Consider the following 19,716-nt stretch of genomic DNA (forward strand, 5'->3'; position numbering starts at 1 on the left):
AATGTAGAGGAGGAGTTAAGATGGAGTGTCGCCTTGTTAACGTCCAAAAGCGGGAAGGCTCTCTTTCCGATTCCCCTGAAAACCGGATGCATCCGGTTGTCACCGATCCCGATTAGGTTGGTGTCTAAGAAATCATCCCTAAAGACCTGACACAAAGACAAATACCAGACAGACATGAAAATAAGATACAAATGAAAACAGGAAAACAACAACATTCATTACAAATATCTTGAGGTAGACCTGAAGCGAACACCCATTTCCTCCATAAATCTTCAACTTCCTGATCCCTCTACGTAACTGTATGTTCTTTGCCCAAGGAACTATTTCAAGAGGCAAAGAAGCGAGAAAAGCGGGCTGCTTCAACTGAAAATAAGCCACATTCAGGTTGGGTAACCTATCACCAGGACGAGCCTGCTGACTGGACGGTGGCCTGGGCAGGATAAGCAGCTTCCTCAGCCGATAGGGAACAGGAACGTGAGGGATGCTGGGCGGTGGCCTGGGCAGGATAAGCAGCTTCCTCAGCCGATAGGGAACAGGGACGTGAGGGATGCTGGGCGGTGTCATGACCAGGCTGGTGGAGACCATGGTGGTGACGGTAGGGATGTCTTGGTGGCGTCACCTCAGAATCCACTTTAAAACCAGGCTTTTCTTCTTCTTCTTCATCTGGAGTTGGGCTGTCATCCAACTCCGACCCGAAGGACGGAGGCCGGGAGTTACAGCCTGAGGTGGCGGTGGACCGGTTGCTCATCTCATTGCTTATCTCTTCGTTGGAGTAGTGACCAGAGTCTCCTGTCTCCTGACTCCCCTCGCTGGTCTCAGTAGTCCCAGAGCTGCTTCCCTCACTGAAGCCCCCGGAGCTCTCCAAGTCCCCTAGTGGACCGAACAGGATCTGCAGGCTGGAGGGTGGGAGGGGCGACGCGCCCTCCCTCTCCTCATAACACAGAACGGTCTTCCCTGCCTCGTACAGACATGCTCTGTTCTCAGCCTAGAGATAAGGGAGAGGAGCGATATTTGTTAGTTTTGTCATTGTAAAACAAATTACCAATACTCAATACTGTAAACTCTATGTTGAAGACTGGTATTTTAATAGCAGCAACAGGATTGGTTCGTGTCTGAAGACCTACCTGGCTTGTATTTCTATTGTGTCTCTCCGTCTTAAAAAACTGCCATGTCTTACTACGGTTGATACCGCAGACTGGACCAGTTCCTGTAATCACCAGGTTTGTCCCACCCTGAAACAGAGAGATAACCAGATTAGAAACAGATAAAGGAGTAGAGCACATTCAGAAAGTATTCAGACCCCTTTGACTTTTTACACGTTTTGTTTCGTTACAGCCTTAATTCTAAACTGAATTAAATAAATAAAAATCCTCAATCTACACACAAAACCACATAATGACAAAGCAATTTTTTTATATATATATATATATATATATATATATATATATATAATAAAAAAAAGATTGATAAAAAAACAGAAATACCTAATTTACATAAGTATTCAGACCCTTTGCTGTGAGACATGAAATTGAGCTCAGGTGCATCCTGTTTCCATTGATCATCCTTGAGATGTTTCTACAACTTGAATGGAGTCCACCTGGGGTAAATTCAATTGATTGAACATGATTTGGAAAGGCACACACCTGTCTATATAAGGTCCCACAGTTGACAGTGCGTGTCAGAGCAAAAACCAAGCCATGAGGTCGAAGGAATTGTCCGTAGAGTTCAGAGACAGGATTGTGTTAATGCACAGATCTGGGGAAGGGTACCAAAACATTTCTGCAGCATTGAATGTCCCCAAGAACACAGTGGCATCCATCATTCTGAAATGGAAGAAGTTTAGAACCACCAAGACTCTTGCTAAAGCTGGCCGCCCAGCCAAACTGAGCAATCAGGGGAGAAGGGCCTTGGTCAGGGAGGTGACCAAGAACCCAATGGTCACTCTGACAGAGCTATAGAGTTCCTCTGTGGAGATGGGAGAAACTTCCAGAAGGACAACCATCTCTGCAGCACCCCACCAATCAGGTCTTTATGGTAGAGTGGCCAGATGGAAGCCACTCCTCAGTAAAAGGCACATGACAACCCGCTTGGAGTTTGCCAAAAGGCACCTAAAGACTCTCAGACCATGAGAAACAAAATTGAAACCAAAATTGAATTCTTTGCCCTGAATGCCAAGCGTCACATCTGGAGGAAACCTGGCACCATCCCTACGGTGGAGAATGGTGGTGGCAGCATCATGCTATGGGGATGTTTTTCAGTGGCAGGGACTGGGAGACTAGTCAGGATCGAGAGAAAGATGAACGGAACAAAGTACAGAGAGATCCTTTATGAAAACCTGCTCCGGAGCCCTCAGGACCTCAGACTGGGGCGAAAGTTCACCTTCCAACAGGACAACAACCTTAAGCACACAGCCAAGACAATGCAGGAGTGGCTTCGGGACAAGTCTATGAATGTCCTTGAGTGGCACAGCCAGAGTCCGGACCCGATTTAATACGTTAGCAAAAACATTTTAAAACCTGTTTTTTCTTTGTCATTATGGGTTATTATGCAGGTTGATGAGGGGGGGAAAAAACAATTTAACACATTTTAGAATAAGGCTGTAACCTAACAAAATGTGGAAAAAGTCAAGGGGTCTGAATACTTTCCGAAGGCACAGTATATGACATAAATACAGTCTCATACATACACGGCCTGTGTCTGTGGAGTCATGTCTCACCTTGGCATCAATGAAGTGTGGTGCCATCATGGGCATCAGGGCCTCTATGTTCTCAGCCTGGGCCAAACTAGCATGTGGACCATGGGTTCCCTCACCATTCACTACATCAATTATCTTACAGATGGAAGATTTCCTATTGGAGTAAAGAGTAGAAGTTAAGGGACAATAGGAAAGAATCTATTTGAAGAGAGTTCTTTCAAAAATGGCTGATGCATTAGAATGAGTAAATGGACTATAGTCTGAGAAGAAGAAGGAGAAGAAGAAACAGAAGCAGAAGAAGAAACAGAAGAAGAAGAAACAGAAGGAGAAGAAGAAGAAGCAGAAGGAGAAACAGAAGAAGAAGAAACAGAAGGAGAAACAGAAGAAGAAGAAACAGAAGAAGGAGAAGAAGTAACAGAAGAAGAATGAGAAGAAGTAACAGAAGAAGAAACAGGAGAAGAAGAAGAAGAAACGGAAGGAGAAGAGACAGAAGGAGAAGAAGAAGAAACAGAAGAAACAGAAGAAGAAGAAGGAAAAGACTGTTACTAAGATGAATATTGTGTAAATACCTGGATCTGCCTTTGCTGATGAGGATGATGGTACACATCACTATACAGGACAGAGCGATGCAGACCCCCACGATGATCCCTGTCATGGAATTCTGCTCTGTGTGGTACAGGCCGTCAGAGAACACTGGAAGATATGGGAAATCATGTCACACTGAGTAATCACATCAATTTAATAACTCTACCTACATGTACATATTACCTCAATTACCTCGACATCGGTGCCCCCGCACATTGACTCTGTACCGGTACCCCCTGTATATAGCCTCCGCATTGACTCTGTACCGGTACCCCCTGTATATAGCCTCCACATTGACTCTGTACCGGTACCCCCTGTATATAGCCTCCACATTGACTTTGTACCGGTACTCCCTGTATATAGCCTCCACATTGACTCTGTACCGGTACCCCCTGTATATAGTCTCCACATTGACTCTATACCGGTATCCCCTGTATATAGCCTCCACATTGACTCTGTACCGGTACCCCCTGTATATAGCCTCCACATTGACTCTGTACCGGTACCCCCTGTATATAGCCTCCACATTGACTCTGTACCGGTACCCCCTGTATATAGCCTCCACATTGACTCTGTACCGTAACACCCTGTATATAGCCTCCGCATTGACTCTGTACCGTAACACCCTGTATATAGCCTCCGCATTGACTCTGTACCGGTACCCCCTGTATATAGCCTCCACATTGACTCTGTACCGGTACACCCTGTATATAGCCTCCACATTGACTCTGTACCGTAACACCTGTATATAGCCTCCACATTGACTCTGTACCGTAACACCCTGTATATAGCCTCCACATTGACTCTGTACCGTAACACCTGTATATAGCCTCCACATTGACTCTGTACCGTAATACCCTGTATATAGCCTCCACATTGACTCTGTACCGTAACACCCTGTATATAGCCTCCACATTGACTCTGTACCGTAATACCCTGTATATAGCCTCCACATTGACTCTGTACCGTAATACCCTGTATATAGCCTTGCTGTTGTTATTTACTGCTGCTCTTTAATTATTTGTTATTCTTATCTCTTACCTTTTTTTTGTTTGTATTTTTTTTAAACTGCATTGTTGTTTAAGGGCTTGTAAGTAAGCATTTCACTGTAAGGTCTACGTTAACCAATCTAATCATGTGACAAATACAATTTGATTTGATTTAAACAATGCCTACTAGAAGCACTGAAAGCAGGTAAAGTAAGAGACTGTATTCTGTTTAGGGTCATGTTGTCATCAACTGCAGTATGCTCAAAGTCCAAGATATGACAGGTCCTATGTCTCTGCAGTCCAACAATACTGACCACAACACTAACTTCAATACTCTCTAGTCCAACAACACCACAACAATACTAACTTCAATACTCTCTAGTCCAACAACACTACAACAATACTAACTACAATACTCTCTAGTCCAACAACACTACGACAACACTAACTACAATACTAACTACAACACTCTCCAGTCCAACAACACTAATAACTACAACACTCTCCAGTCCCAACAACACTACGACAATACTAACCTGTGGTGTCTGAGGAGGATCCGCTGTCTGAGTGCCTGGGGCTCTTCCCTCTGTGTCTAGACCCAGGCCCCGGGGCCAGCTCCACAGTAGTAGAGAAGGGCCCGTCTCCCACCTGGTTGGAGGCAGAGATCTTCACCAGGTAGATGTTACCAGGCTCCAGACGCTCCAGCAGGGCCATGGTGTTACTTCCTGTAGGGACAGCAGACAGGTTTTTAGAGAGGACTGGAGTAGAATGCATCATAACACAGCCATTCCCAAAAACCCCAGACACAAATCTTGGATGGACACTGGCCAGATACTCAGAAATGTTTAAATCTGCACTCAACGGACTCAAACAGTAGCTACAACACTCTGCTGTCAAAGCTTCTGCCCAAGTCTGTCTCCAGCCCCTCCCCTTCAAAAACATCCACCTGTGTTTACAATTCCTCTATAATATCTAGCTGTTCCACTCACCCTCCCTCTGCAGTGTCTGGCTGATCCACTCACCCTCCCTCTGCAGTGTCTGGCTGATCCACTCACCCTCCCTCTGCAGTGTCTGGCTGATCCACTCACCCTCTCTCTGCAGTGTCTGGCTGATCCACTCACCCTCCCTCTGCAGTGTCTGGCTGATCCACTCACCCTCCCTCTGCAGTGTCTGGCTGATCCACTCACCCTCCCTCTGCAGTGTCTGGCTGATCCACTCACCCTCTCTCTGCAGTGTCTGGCTGATCCACTCACCCTCCCTCTGCAGTGTCTGGCTGATCCACTCACCCTCCCTCTGCAGTGTCTGGCTGATCCACTCACCCTCCCTCTGCAGTGTCTGGCTGATCCACTCACCCTCCCTCTGCAGTGTCTGGCTGATCCACTCACCCTCCCTCTGCAGCGTCTGGCTGATCCACTCACCCTCCCTCTGCAGCGTCTGCCAGTATCTAGCTGTTCCACTCACCCTCCCTCTGCAGCGTCTGCCAGTATCTAGCTGTTCCACTCACCCTCCCTCTGCAGCGTCTGCCAGTATCTAGCTGTTCCACTCACCCTCCCTCTGCAGTGTCTGCCAGTATCTAGCTGTTCCACTCACCCTCCCTCTGCAGCGTCTGCCAGTATCTAGCTGTTCCACTCACCCTCCCTCTGCAGCGTCTGCCAGTATCTAGCTGTTCCACTCACCCTCCCTCTGCAGTGTCTGCCAGTATCTAGCTGTTCCACTCACCCTCCCTCTGCAGCGTCTGCCAGTATCTAGCTGTTCCACTCACCCTCCCTCTGCAGCGTCTGCCAGTATCTAGCTGTTCCACTCACCCTCCCTCTGCAGCGTCTGCCAGTATCTAGCTGTTCCACTCACCCTCCCTCTGCAGCGTCTGCCAGTATCTAGCTGTTCCACTCACCCTCCCTCTGCAGTGTCTGCCAGTATCCGGCTAGCCAGGCCCTCTGCAGCGTCTGGCTGATCCACTCACCCTCCCTCTGCAGCGTCTGCCAGTATCTAGCTGTTCCACTCACCCTCCCTCTGCAGCGTCTGCCAGTATCCGGCCAGCCAGGCCCTCTGTGAGGCGTACAGGATGGTGTAGTGCGTCACTGCCAGGTTGTTCTCCTCTGGTTCTCTCCAGGAAACCAGGGCTGTGCCGTCCTCAATCAGACTCACCCTCACACCTTCAGGAGGGTGGCTGGGCGCTGATGAACAGAAACGGGTCATTTGAGTCTCTTAACCTTAAATGTATCTTGGTCCGTCATCTAGTACCAACGGCTTTGATTGGTGAATGTTATTGTGTGCACACGGGTCGTTGGTTCTCGCCCATCTCAAATAAAATAACGTTTATTGTCGCATACACAAATGTGTTATGTGTTATAGCAGGTGCTATAGCAGGTGCTATAGCGGGTGCTATAGCGGGTGCTATAGCGGGTGCTATAGCGGGTGTTATAGCGGGTGCTATAGCGGTTGTTATAGCAGGTGCTATAGCAGGTGCTATAGCGGGTGCTATAGCGGGTGTTATAGCGGGTGTTATAGCGGGTGTTATAGCGGGTGCTATAGCGGGTGCTATAGCGGGTGCTATAGCGGGTGTTATAGCGGGTGTTATAGCGGGTGTTATAGCAGGTGTTATAGCAGGTGCTATAGCAGGTGCTATAGCGGGTGCTATAGCGGGTGTTATAGCGGGTGTTATAGCAGGTGTTATAGCAGGTGCAGCGTAATGCTTATGTTACAAGTTCCAACAGCGCAGTAGAATGTCTAGTAAATACAATACAAATACACAAATAATCAAAATACAAAAACAACAACAAAAAAATGTCAGAATGAGTCCGACAACCTAGAGGAGATCTATCAGTGTGAACAGTGTCTGAATACACAATATAAAATACGTGCTGTGTTTAGACAGCAGATCGTTTGGATGAAAATGGTATATACAGTAGTAGGTATATTAGAATAAGCTATGTTAAGAATACAGTATATACATAAACAGTGAGTCAACAACAGTATATACACAGAATATGAGGTGACCAGTGTTCAATAACACTATCTATATAATCGGGGCATTAGTCTCAAGGTGCAGAGCAGAGTACCGGCCGGGTACATCTCAAGAGTAGACTGGGAAGGAAGCTATACTGTTGATGTCACTTAAAGTTAAATAAACTCCTTCATAATGTATAGATCATGAAGGAATCTTTATCCTTGTTATCCTTGTTATCCTTGTTATCCTTGTTATCCTTGTTATCCTTGGGAGAGAATAAGAGGACTGTTTACCTGCTGGTAGAGTCCTCTGAAAGACAACCGTGCTCCAGGGACTGGCCAGTTGGTCGACATGAAGACGCACCACTAACTCGTAGCGGGTGTTGGAGTCCAGGCTCTGTATCAGCACACTCTGGTTGGTACTGACGAGGACAAAACAGACATCACAGAATAAATATTAGCAATCAAAAAAAATCGGTCAAGTGTTCATAACAATGTTGCGTTTCAGTCTCTTGTCAGAAGTAAAGTGTAAAACTAGATCACCACATGCAATATCAATTTCCATGATCTGAAAAATGACAATAGCATAGTAGTAAAGTACACTGCAACATGTAAAGTGTTGGTCCCCATGTTTCATGAGCTGAAATAAAAGATCCCAGAAATGTTGCCATACGCACAAAAAGCTTATTTCTCTAAAATGTTGTTCACAAATTTGTTTACATCCCTGTTAGTGAGCATTTCTCCTTTGCCAAGATAATCCATCCACCTGACAGGTGTGGCATATTAAGAAGCTGATTAAACAGCATGATTATTACACAGGTGCACCTTGTGCTGGGGACAATAAAGGCCACTCTAAAATGTGCAGTTTTGTCACACAACACAACGCCACAGATCTCTCAAGTTTTGAGGGAGCATGCAATTGGCATGCTGACTGCAGGAATGTCCACCAGAGCTGTTGCCAGATAATTTAATGTTAATTTGTCTACCATAAGCCGCCTCCAATGTAATTTTACAGAATTTGGCAGTACGTCCAACCAGCCTCACAACCACAGACCATTTTATCGATGGCAATTTTAATGCACAAAACTACCGTGACGAGATCCTGAGGCCCATTGTGTGCCCCATTTATTTAAAAGGTATCTGTGACCAACAGATGTATATCTGTATTCCCAGTCATGTGAAATCCATAGATTAGGGCCTAATTTATTTATTTCAATTGACTGATTTCCTTATATAAACTGTAACTCAGTAAAATCAATTAAATTGTTGTATGTTGCATGTTGCATTTATATTTTTGTTCCACCTAGTGGTTAGAGCGTTGGACTAGTAACCGAAAGGTTGCAAGATCGAATCCCCGAGCTGACAAGGTACAAATCTGTCATTCTGCCCCCTTGAACAAGGCAATTAACCCACTGTTCCTAGGCCGTCATTGTAAAATAAGAATTTGTTCTTAACTGACTTGCCTCATTAAATAAAAGTAAAATAATAATCTTAGTATTAATATAGTAGTAAAGTATTCTTCTTCTTCAACAGACGCCAGGATACAGGTATAAACATCATAAGTATCTTGTATAAAGAGGAGGCAGGGAAGCGCTACTAAGGTCCACAATAGTAAATGTTGGTAGACAGAAGGTGCTCTTTGGTAAAAAGGGTGAATTGGTCATCAGAAAGAAAGGAGGACCAAGGCACATATAATTATGTATTAATGATTATTTATTAATTATTATTAATTATTTACTAATTATTCATTAGTATGTATTAATGATCAATTATTATGTATTAATGATTATTTATTACTGCTATTATTTATTAATTGTTATTTACTAATTATTAATGATTAATTATTATGTATTAATTATTATTTATCAATTGTTAATTATAATTTATTAATTATTATGTATTAATTATTAATTATTATTGACTAATGATTCATTATTATGTATTAATGATCAATTATCAATTATTTATTCATTATTATTTATTCATTATTATTTATTATTATTTATTCATTATATGAAGAGTGCCTTGGTCCTCCTTTCTTATTGATGACCATAAATATCTCGTTGAACTCGAGCAGTTCTGTTGCAGAACATCGGTCTTGAACTCACGTCTGTATGTAGCGTATGGCTGATGCGTTCATCAGGCCCACAGGTGTACAGCGAGCTGTGTAGCTGACAGCCTTCCTAGAGGCGAAGGCAGGACGGCTCCAACGCAGGTACACCGCTGACGAACTGTTAGCCACCGCAGTCACATGGTCCGGGGCTGGAGGGGAGGCCACCGGATGATCTCGTACAGCTACGAGACACACCCACACACAGATGGAAGAAGAAGAAGAAAAAAGGTCACAAACAAGAAAAATACCATTTCCTGGAGAAAACGTGCGCTTGCTTCAGCTGTCGAGAAGTATTTTTATGGTAGTGGGAGATGTGTTAGAGGCCAATGTAGAATTCAGGATGAACAGAAACTGAAGCAGATCAATAGTAAAGAATTGATCCGATTTTTGTGTTTACTTACACACACATCCTGGGGTGCTGAGTGTCTGGTCGGCCTGGTAACCATCTCCTACAAGGCTTAACGCCAACAGTTTCACATGGTATTTCCTCCTTGGGTCTGGAAAACAATAAATGGTAGATTAAAAAAAATTATTCCTGTGGAAATAAATATTATATTTTCTGTCTATTGTCAACTGACCCACATACGCGTTAAAAACATCGGTGCAAACAAAAAGGCACATCTGAAATGGCCTTTTATCAGTCAAAACATAAGAAATAAATGAAAAGTTAACAAAAGTTTGCTTTTTTTTTAGTTAAAGTACTAGCCTCTAAGAGCTGGAGGGCAGACGAACCCTTGGTCTTAGCTGACCGTTCTCTATTTACACAGAGTTCAGTGTCTCCTGTCGTCCGTCCTCCCCCCTCCGACCCTACTCTATCTAGCATATCTTGTCACAGAGAAGAGAAGGAGCCCACAGTCTGTGAAGACCTCTAGAAACAAAAGGTTTCTAAAAGGAAGAAAAAAAAGTTCCGGAACCCTATAACAGTCAGGATTACTGACCGCCTCTCCTCAATCCCAAAAATAAAGGAAGTCCCCAATGCTCTGCTAGATGAACTAGTTCTGACTTTCATCCATGCTGTTACTGCAAAGTCAACTCTACACAGAGGAGAGCATGACTACTAGGCTGTGCTATACCATATAAACAGTAGGAAAGGAAGAGCAGCTTTGAAGAGGCCAGCTGAAATGATGTCTCTAGAACTTTAGTGTATATAGAACTACTGTAACTATACACTGAGTGGACAAAACATTATGAACACCTTCCTAATACGGACTTGCCCCCCCCACCTCCCCTTTTGCCCTCAGAACAGCCTCAATCCGTCAGGACATGGACTCTACAAGGTGTTGAAAGTGTTCCACAGGGATACTTGTCCCATTTTGACTCCAATGCTTCCTATAGTTGTGTCAAGTTGGCTGGATGTCCTTTGAGTGGTGGACCATTCTTGATACACACAAGAAAACTGTTGAGCGTGTAAAACCCAGCAGCGTTGCAGTTCTTGACGCAAAATGGTGCGCCTGGCACCTATTTTCGCGCTTGTTAGATACTTTATGTCCAAAATTATTCTATTTACATTTTGTAGTCCATTTTGACACGAGAATCAATGTTTCTGACTCATATCGATGCCAAGTTGGCCATTTTCAAAATGAGAAGTTGATTTTTAGTGCCAATCGCTCTTCAAAAACGGTGCAATTCAATTCAGTGTCTTTCATTTGAAAACACGCCACAGCCACGCTAACCATCTCCTGAATCATGCCGTATTTTAGGGGAACGTTAAGGATTTGTTTTATATCTTGGTGTGAAAGGTTAGGTTCTGGGTATTGACCAGTGGAAAGGGGAGAGGTGGTGGGAGGTGGTGTGTGTGTGTGTGTGTGTGTGTGTGTGTGTGTGTGTGTGTGTGTGTGTGTGTGTGTGTGTGTGTGTCCAGGCCTGTTGTTACGGTGGTGGGGGATGGGGCCAAGACGCTTGTTGGGAGGCCTGGGACTAGGGGCTGGGGTGCGGGGGCCAGAGGCAGCATTCAGCTGCTAGGATCCAGGGCCCATGGGACAAGGGGGGGGTTGACTAGGGTCAGGGGTCAGGCCAAGATAGAACAGAAGGAATCTGGGCTTCAGGACTGTGGGAGAGGAGAGAGTAGACCATTCTATGACATTTGAAAATGTCTTTATTCTTTTGGAACTTCTGTGAGTGTAATGTTTACTGTTCATTATTATTGTTTATTTCACTTTTGTATATTATCTACTTCACTTGCTTTGGCAATGTTAACATATGTTTCCCATGCCAATAAAGCGCCTTGAATTGAATTGAGTAGAATAGAGTAGAGGAGGGGAGGAGCTGGCCCCCTTTGTTACCCCTTCTCGGGACATTCTGTTCCAACTGGCTGCCCCTCCACCCTTCTATCTACCCTCCACCTGGCTGCCCCTCCACCACTCCACCTGGCTGCCCCGCCACCCTTCTATCTACCCTCCACCTGGCTGCCCCTCCACCCTTCTATCTACCCTCCACCTGGCTGCCCCTCCACCCTTCTATCTACCCTCCACCTTGGATTGATATAATATATACCATAGAAATGGTTGTCCACTCAAATGACCCTTTCAATTTGGACACATATACACTGAGGGTACAAAACATTAAGAACACCTGCTCTCTAGTGGTTAGAGTGGAGGGGCGGCAGGTAGCCTAGTGGTTAGAGTGTAGGGGCGGCGGGTAGCCTAGTGGTTAGAGTGGAGGGGCGGCAGGTAGCCTAGTGGTTAGAGTGGAGGGGAGGCTGGTAGCCTAGTGGTTAGAGTGGAAGGGAGGCTGGTAGCCTAGTGGTTAGAGTGGAGGGGAGGCAGGTAGCCTAGTGGTTAAAGTGGAGGGGCGGCAGGTAGCCTAGTGGTTAGAGTGGAGGGGTGGCAGGTAGCCTAGTGGTTAGAGTGGAGGGGCGGCAGGTAGCCTAGTGGTTAGAGTGGAGGGGAGGCAGGTAGCCTAGTGGTTAGAGTGGAGGGGAGGCTGGTAGCCTAGTGGTTAGAGTGGAAAGGAGGCAGGCAGCCAAGTGGTTAGAGTGGAGGGGCGGCAGGTAGCCTAGTGGTTAGAGTGGAGGGGTGGCAGGTAGCCTAGTGGTTAGAGTGGAGGGGCGGCAGCTAACCTAGTGGTTAGAGTGGAGGGGAGGCAGGTAGCCTAGTGGTTAGAGTGGAGGGGCGGCAGACAGCCTAGTGGTTAGAGTGGAGGGGCGGCAGGTAGCCTAGTGGTTAGAGTGGAGGGGAGGCAGACAGCCTAGTGGTTAGAGTGGAGGGGCGGCAGACAGCCTAGTGGTTAGAGTGGAGGGGCGGCAGGTAACCTAGTGGTTAGAGTGGAGGGGCGGCAGGTAGCCTAGTGGTTAGAGTGGAGGGGCGGCAGGTAGCCTAGTGGTTAGAGTGGAGGGGAGGCAGGTAGCCTAGTGGTTAGAGTGGAGGGGCGGCAGGTAGCCTAGTGGTTAGAGTGGAGGGGTGGCAGGGTAGCCTAGTGGTTAGAGTATAGGGGCGGCAGGTAGCGTAGTGGTTAGAGTGGAGGGGAGGCAGGTAGCCTAGTGGTTAGAGTGGAGGGGAGGCAGGTAGCCTAGTGGTTAGAGTGGAGGGGAGGCAGGTAGCCTAGTGGTTAGAGTGGAGGGGAGGCAGGTAGCCTAGTGGTTAGAGTGGAGGGGTGGCAGGGTAGCCTAGTGGTTAGAGTGGAGGGGCGGTAGGTAGCCTAGTGGTTAGAGTGGAGGGGCGGTAGGTAGCCTAGTGGTTAGAGTGGAGGGGATGCAGGTAGCCTAGTGGTTAGAGTGGAGGGAAGGCAGGTAGCCTAGTGGTTAGAGTGGAGGGGTGGCAGGTAGCCTAGTGGTTAGAGTGGAGGGGGGCAGGTAGCCTAGTGGTTAGAGTGGAGGGACGGCAGGTAGCCTAGTGGTTAGAGTGGAGGGGGGGCAGGTAGCCTAGTGGTTAGAGTGGAGGGGCGGCAGGTAGCCTAGTGGTTAGAGTGGAGGGGCGGTAGGTAGCCTAGTGGTTAGAGTGGAGGGGAGGCAGGTAGCCTAGTGGTTAGAGTGGAGGGAAGGCAGGTAGCCTAGTGGTTAGAGTGGAGGGGTGGCAGGTAGCCTAGTGGTTAGAGTGGAGGGGAGGCAGGTAGCCTAGTGGTTAGAGTGGAGGGGCGGCAGGTAGCCTAGTGGTTAGAGTGGAGGGAAGGCAGGTAGCCTAGTGGTTAGAGTGGAGGGGTGGCAGGTAGCCTAGTGGTTAGAGTGGAGGGGAGGCAGGTAGCCTAGTGGTTAGAGTGGAGGGGCGGCAGGTAGCCTAGTGGTTAGAGTGGAGGGGCGGCAGGTAGCCTAGTGGTTAGAGTGAAGAGGCGGCAGGTAGCCTAGTAGTTAGAGTGGAGGGGAGGCAGGTAGCCTAGTGGTTAGAGTGGAGGGGGCGGCAGACAGCCTAGTGGTTAGAGTGGAGGGGGGGCAGGTAGCCTAGTGGTTAGAGTGGAGGGGAGGCAGGTAGCCTAGTGGTTAGAGTGGACGGGCGGCAGGTAGCCTAGTGGTTAGAGTGGAGAGGCGGCAGGTAGCCTAGTGGTTAGAGTGGAGGGGGGCAGGTAGCCTAGTGGTTAGAGTGGAGGGACGGCAGGTAGCCTAGTGGTTAGAGTGGAGGGACGGCAGGTAGCCTAGTGGTTAGAGTGGAGGGGCGGCAGGTAGCCTAGTGGTTAGAGTGGAGGGGCGGCAGGTAGCCTAGTGGTTAGAGTGGAGGGGCGGCAGGTAGCCTAGTGGTTAGAGTGGAGGGGCGGCAGGTAGCCTAGTGGTTAGAGTGGAGGGGCGGCAGGTAGCCTAGTGGTTAGAGTGGAGGGGCGGCAGGTAGCCTAGTGGTTAGAGTGGAGGGGCGGCAGGTAGCCTAGTGGTTAGAGTGGAGGGGCGGCAGGTAGCCTAGTGGTTAGAGTGGAGCGGCGGCAGGTAGCCTAGTGGTTAGAGTGGAGGGGAGGCTAGACTGATCTTAAATAAAGGTCAAAGGTCTATCTGATCTCTATCAGTCTAGGGACTATAGCACAACCACATGCACTCCTCTGCATCTGTTGGACACTATTTACATGTGAGTCAGTAGGGAGTCATTTAACAGACTCTCTTATCCAGAGCCACTTACAGTAGTGAGTCATTTAACAGACTCTCTTATCTAGAGACACTTACAGTAGTGAGTCATTTAACAGACTCTCTGATCCAGAGCCACTACAGTAGTGAGTCATTTAGCAGACTCTCTGATCCAGAGCCACTACAGTAGTGAGTCATTTAACAGACTCTCTGATCCAGAGCCACTACAGTAGTGAGTCATTTAACAGACTCTCTTATCTAGAGCCACTTACAGTAGTGAGTCATTTAACAGACTCTCTGATCCAGAGCCACTACAGTAGTGAGTCATTTAACAGACTCTCTGATCCAGAGCCACTACAGTAGTGAGTCATTTAGCAGACTCTCTTATCTAGAGCCACTTACAGTAGTGAGTCATTTAGCAGACTCTGTGATCCAGAGCCACTACAGTAGGGAGTCATTTAGCAGACTCTCTGATCCAGAGCCACTACAGTAGTGAGTCATTTAACAGACTCTCTGATCTAGAGCCACTTACAGTAGTGAGTCATTTAACAGACTCTCTGATCCAGAGCCACTACAGTAGTGAGTCATTTAGCAGACTCTCTGATCCAGAGCCACTACAGTAGTGAGTCATTTAACAGACTCTCTGATCCAGAGCCACTACAGTAGTGAGTCATTTAACAGACTCTCTTATCTAGAGCCACTTACAGTAGTGAGTCATTTAACAGACTCTCTGATCCAGAGCCACTACAGTAGTGAGTCATTTAACAGACTCTCTGATCCAGAGCCACTACAGTAGTGAGTCATTTAGCAGACTCTCTGATCCAGAGCCACTACAGTAGTGAGTCATTTAACAGACTCTCTGATCCAGAGCCACTACAGTAGTGAGTCATTTAACAGACTCTCTTATCTAGAGCCACTTACAGTAGTGAGTCATTTAACAGACTCTCTGATCCAGAGCCACTACAGTAGTGAGTCATTTAACAGACTCTCTGACCCAGAGCCACTACAGTAGTGAGTCATTTAACAGACTCTCTGATCCAGAGCCACTACAGTAGTGAGTCATTTAACAGACTCTCTGATCTAGAGACACTTACAGTAGTGAGTCATTTAGCAGACTCTCTGATCCAGAGCCACTACAGTAGTGAGTCATTTAAAAGACTCTCTGATCCAGAGCCACTACAATTATGAGTCATTTAGCAGACTCTCTGATCCAGAGCCACTACAGTAGTGAGTCATTTAACAGACTCTCTGATCCAGAGCCACTACAGTAGTGAGTCATTTAGGAGACTCTCTGATCCAGAGCCACTACAGTAGTGAGTCATTTAGCAGACTCTCTTATCTAGAGCCACTACAGTAGTGAGTCATTTAATAACAGACTCTCTGATCCAGAGCCACTACAGTAGTGAGTGCATACATTTTCATACTGGTCCCCCGTGGGGAATCGAACCCACAACCCTCGGGTATCACAGAGGCCATTGTGAAATAGGGGACAGACAGTGTAATTCTCTATATCCAAGTCCACTGTCTCAAGACCATAGGTCCTTTGTCTGTCTAGCTCTGGCCAGTCCCAGGGGGCCGTGGGGTATGGTGGTAACCACCCCCATCCTGATGGAGATCGGGTGCTAGTCAAGGTGTCGGAAGAGGGGGTTGGTGGTCAGGGTGCCATAGGCCAGCTCTGGCCCAGGGGCTATAGCACAATAGCCAGGGATAACATATACAAGACATGGATGAGATCTATGGGAAACGGTGGTGGGAATAACATCTGGACCCTGACCTCTGGGCCAGAACATCTGGACCCTGACCTCTGGGCCAGAACATCTGGACCCTGACCTCTGGGCCAGAACATCTGGACCCTGACCTCTGGCCCATAACATCTGGACCCTGACCTCTGGGCCAGAACATCTGGACCCTGACCTCTGGGCCAGAACATCTGGACCCTGACCTCTGGGCCAGAACATCTGGACCCTGACCTCTGGGCCAGAACATCTGGACCCTGACCTCTGGGCCATAACCCCTTGGAGGCTTTGCTGCTCACACAATGCTGGGAGAGGTAATGGAGAAACACTGCGGAGGGGACTGGAGAGGGACTAAAGTAGCCTGGTCCCAGGTCTGTGTGTGCCGTCTTCACAACTCCTACGTTCATCGTGCTGCCAAATGTGACAATGACCACAAAGAGTTGGTAAGACAGCACAAACAAGACCAGGATAGGGATGGAGAGGGGGGCAGGGGAGGAGAGGGACCTCTGTTTAGGAAACAAGGGTCAGGCCGTACTGTTCGGGCACGGACGGAGAGAAAGAAGACATTAAAAGATGTCAGTGCATTTACAAAATAAGCCCCTCCCCCACTCCCTCCCTGATGTTTCACAACTACACAGGAGCCAGAAACTCCCCAGGCCACTGATGTTTCATTCTGTGTCCTCAAGCTGGAGTTCTATACCCACCTACACCCAATCTATACTTATACCCACCTATACCCAATCTATACCTATACCCAATCTATATCTATACCCACCTATACCCAATCTATATCTATACCCACCTATACCCAATCTATACCTATACCCAATCTATACCTATACCCAATCTATATCTATAACCACCTATACCCAATCTATACCCACCTACACCACCTATACCCAATCTATACCTATACCCACCTATACCCAATCTATACCTATACCCACCTATACCCAATCTATACCTATACCCACCTATACCCAATCTATATCTATACCCACCTATACCCAATCTATACTTATACCCACCTATACCCACCTATACCCAATCTATACTTATACCCACCTATACCCAATCTATATCTATACCCACCTACACCCAATCTATATCTATACCCACCTACACCCAATCTATACTTATACCCACCTATACCCAATCTATACTTATACCCACCTATACCCAATCTATGTTTATACCCACCTATACCCAATCTATATCTATACCCACCTATACCCAATCTACACCTATACCCAATCTATATCTATACACACCTATACCCAATCTATACCTATACCCAATCTATACCTATACCCAATCTATATCTATAACCACCTATACCCAATCTATACCCACCTACACCACCTATACCCAATCTATACCTATACCCACCTATACCCAATCTATACCTATACCCACCTATACCCAATCTATACCTATACCCACCTATACCCAATCTATATCTATACCCACCTATACCCAATCTATACTTATACCCACCTATACCCACCTATACCCAATCTATACTTATACCCACCTATACCCAATCTATATCTATACCCACCTACACCCAATCTATATCTATACCCACCTACACCCAATCTATACTTATACCCACCTATACCCAATCTATACTTATACCCACCTATACCCAATCTATGTTTATACCCACCTATACCCAATCTATATCTATACCCACCTATACCCAATCTATACTTACACCCACCTATACCCAATCTATGTTTATACCCACCTATACTTACACCCACCTATACCCAATCTATACTTATACCCATCTATCCCCAATCTATATCCAATCTATATCTATACCAGCCTATACCCAATCTATACCCACCTATACCCAATCTATGTCTATACCCATTCTATATCTATCACCAATCTATACTTATACCCATCTATATCTATACCCAATTTATGTCTATACCCACCTAAACCCAATCTATACTTATACCCACCTATACCCAATCTATACCTATACCCACCTGTTCCCAATCTATACCCAATCTATACTTATACCCACCTGTACCCAATCTTGACCTATACCCAATCTAGGGTATAGGTATAGATTGGGTATAGGTGGGTATAAGTATAGATTGGGTATAGGCGGGTATAGGTATAGATCGGGTACAGGTGGGTATAGATTGGGTACAGGTATAGACTGGGTATAGGTATAGATTGTGTATAGGTATAGATTGTGTATAAGTACAGATTGGGTAGGCGGGTATAGATATAGATTGGGTATAGATCGGGTACAGGTGTGTATAGATTGGGTACAGGTATACATATACCCACCTGTACCCGATCTATACCTATACCCACCTGTACCAAATCTATACCTACACCCAATCTAAATCTATACCCGCCTATACCAAATCTATACCTAATCTATACCTATACCCACCTGTACCAAATCTATACCTATACCCACCTATACCCAATCTAAATCTATACCCGCCTATACCAAATCTATATCTATACCTAATCTATACCTACACCCACCTATACCCAATCTATACCTATACCCAATCTATACCACCTATACCCAATCTATACCACCTATACCCAATCTATACCACCTATACCCAATCTATACCACCTATACCCAAGTTATACCTATACCTACACCCACCTGTACCCAATCTATATCTATCTATACCACCTATACCCAATCTATACCTATACCCAATCTATATCTATACCCAATCACAGATCACTGCACCTGTAAACAGCCCATCTATCTACCTACCTCATCCCCATACTGTATTTATTTATTTATCTTGCTCCTTTGCACCCCAGTATCTCTACTTGCACATTCATCTTCTGCACATCTACCATTCCAGTGTTTAATTGCTATATTGTAATTACTTCGCCACCATGGCCTATTTATTGCCTTAACTCCCTTATCTTACCTCATTTGCACTCACTGTATATAGACTTTTTGTTTTCTTTTGTTCTACTGTATTATTGACTGTATGTTTTGTTTATTCCATGTGTAACTCTGTGTTGTTGTTTGTGTCGAATTGCTATGCTTCATCTTGGCCAGGTCGTAGTTGCAAATGAGAACTTGTTCTCAACTGGCCTACCTGGTTAAATGAAGGTGAAAAATAAATAATAATAATCTATACCTATACCCAATCTATACCTATACCTGTACCCAATCTATACCTATACCCAATCTATACCCAATCTATACCTATACCCAATCTATACCCAATCTATATCTATACCCAATCTATACCCAGTCTATACCTATACCTAATCTATACCTATACCCAATCTATATCTATACCCAATCTATACCTACCTGTACCCAATCTATACCTATACCCACCTGTACCCAATCTATACCTACTGTAACTATCACTCACCCAGACCACTGATGGTGTATTCTGTGTCCTCAGGCGGGAGCTGGATGGAGGGCTGTTCTGGTTGGCCCTCCTCATGGTAACAGAGCCGGTAACCCTGGACGACCACGGAGCCTGGAGATGGCTGCCAACGAACCAAGATGGAGGTGCAGTTGAGAGGCTCCAGTTGCTGCAGCAGTGGGGCTGGTGGCACTGTGGGGACAGAGGAAGGAGAGTCAGTATGAAGAGGATGATGAAGGACACATACTGGCACCACTTCAGGCCAGGGCACATATGGGCCGATTCAGACTT

At 46.2% G+C, this 19,716-nt stretch overlaps 1 protein-coding gene across 1 annotated transcript in view; it reads right to left on the reverse strand.

The window, feature by feature from the left end:
* Positions 1-397: 397 nt before the first annotated feature.
* The window catches only part of LOC115196645 (protogenin B-like), a 36,621-nt gene continuing 17,302 nt past the window's right edge, over positions 398-19,716 (reverse strand). The window contains exons 11-20 of the mRNA XM_029757490.1: positions 19,429-19,617; positions 9,730-9,825; positions 9,324-9,510; positions 7,510-7,637; positions 6,273-6,443; positions 4,806-4,994; positions 3,265-3,388; positions 2,717-2,849; positions 1,125-1,232; positions 398-985 (exon numbers count right to left, since the gene is read on the reverse strand). Coding sequence (XP_029613350.1) covers positions 398-985; positions 1,125-1,232; positions 2,717-2,849; positions 3,265-3,388; positions 4,806-4,994; positions 6,273-6,443; positions 7,510-7,637; positions 9,324-9,510; positions 9,730-9,825; positions 19,429-19,617 — 1,913 coding nt within the window. The remainder of the gene's footprint in view (positions 986-1,124; positions 1,233-2,716; positions 2,850-3,264; positions 3,389-4,805; positions 4,995-6,272; positions 6,444-7,509; positions 7,638-9,323; positions 9,511-9,729; positions 9,826-19,428; positions 19,618-19,716) is intronic.

The sequence above is a fragment of the Salmo trutta genome, chromosome 7 (assembly GCF_901001165.1).
Source record: "Salmo trutta chromosome 7, fSalTru1.1, whole genome shotgun sequence".
In the NCBI taxonomy this organism is placed as follows: domain Eukaryota; kingdom Metazoa; phylum Chordata; class Actinopteri; order Salmoniformes; family Salmonidae; genus Salmo; species Salmo trutta.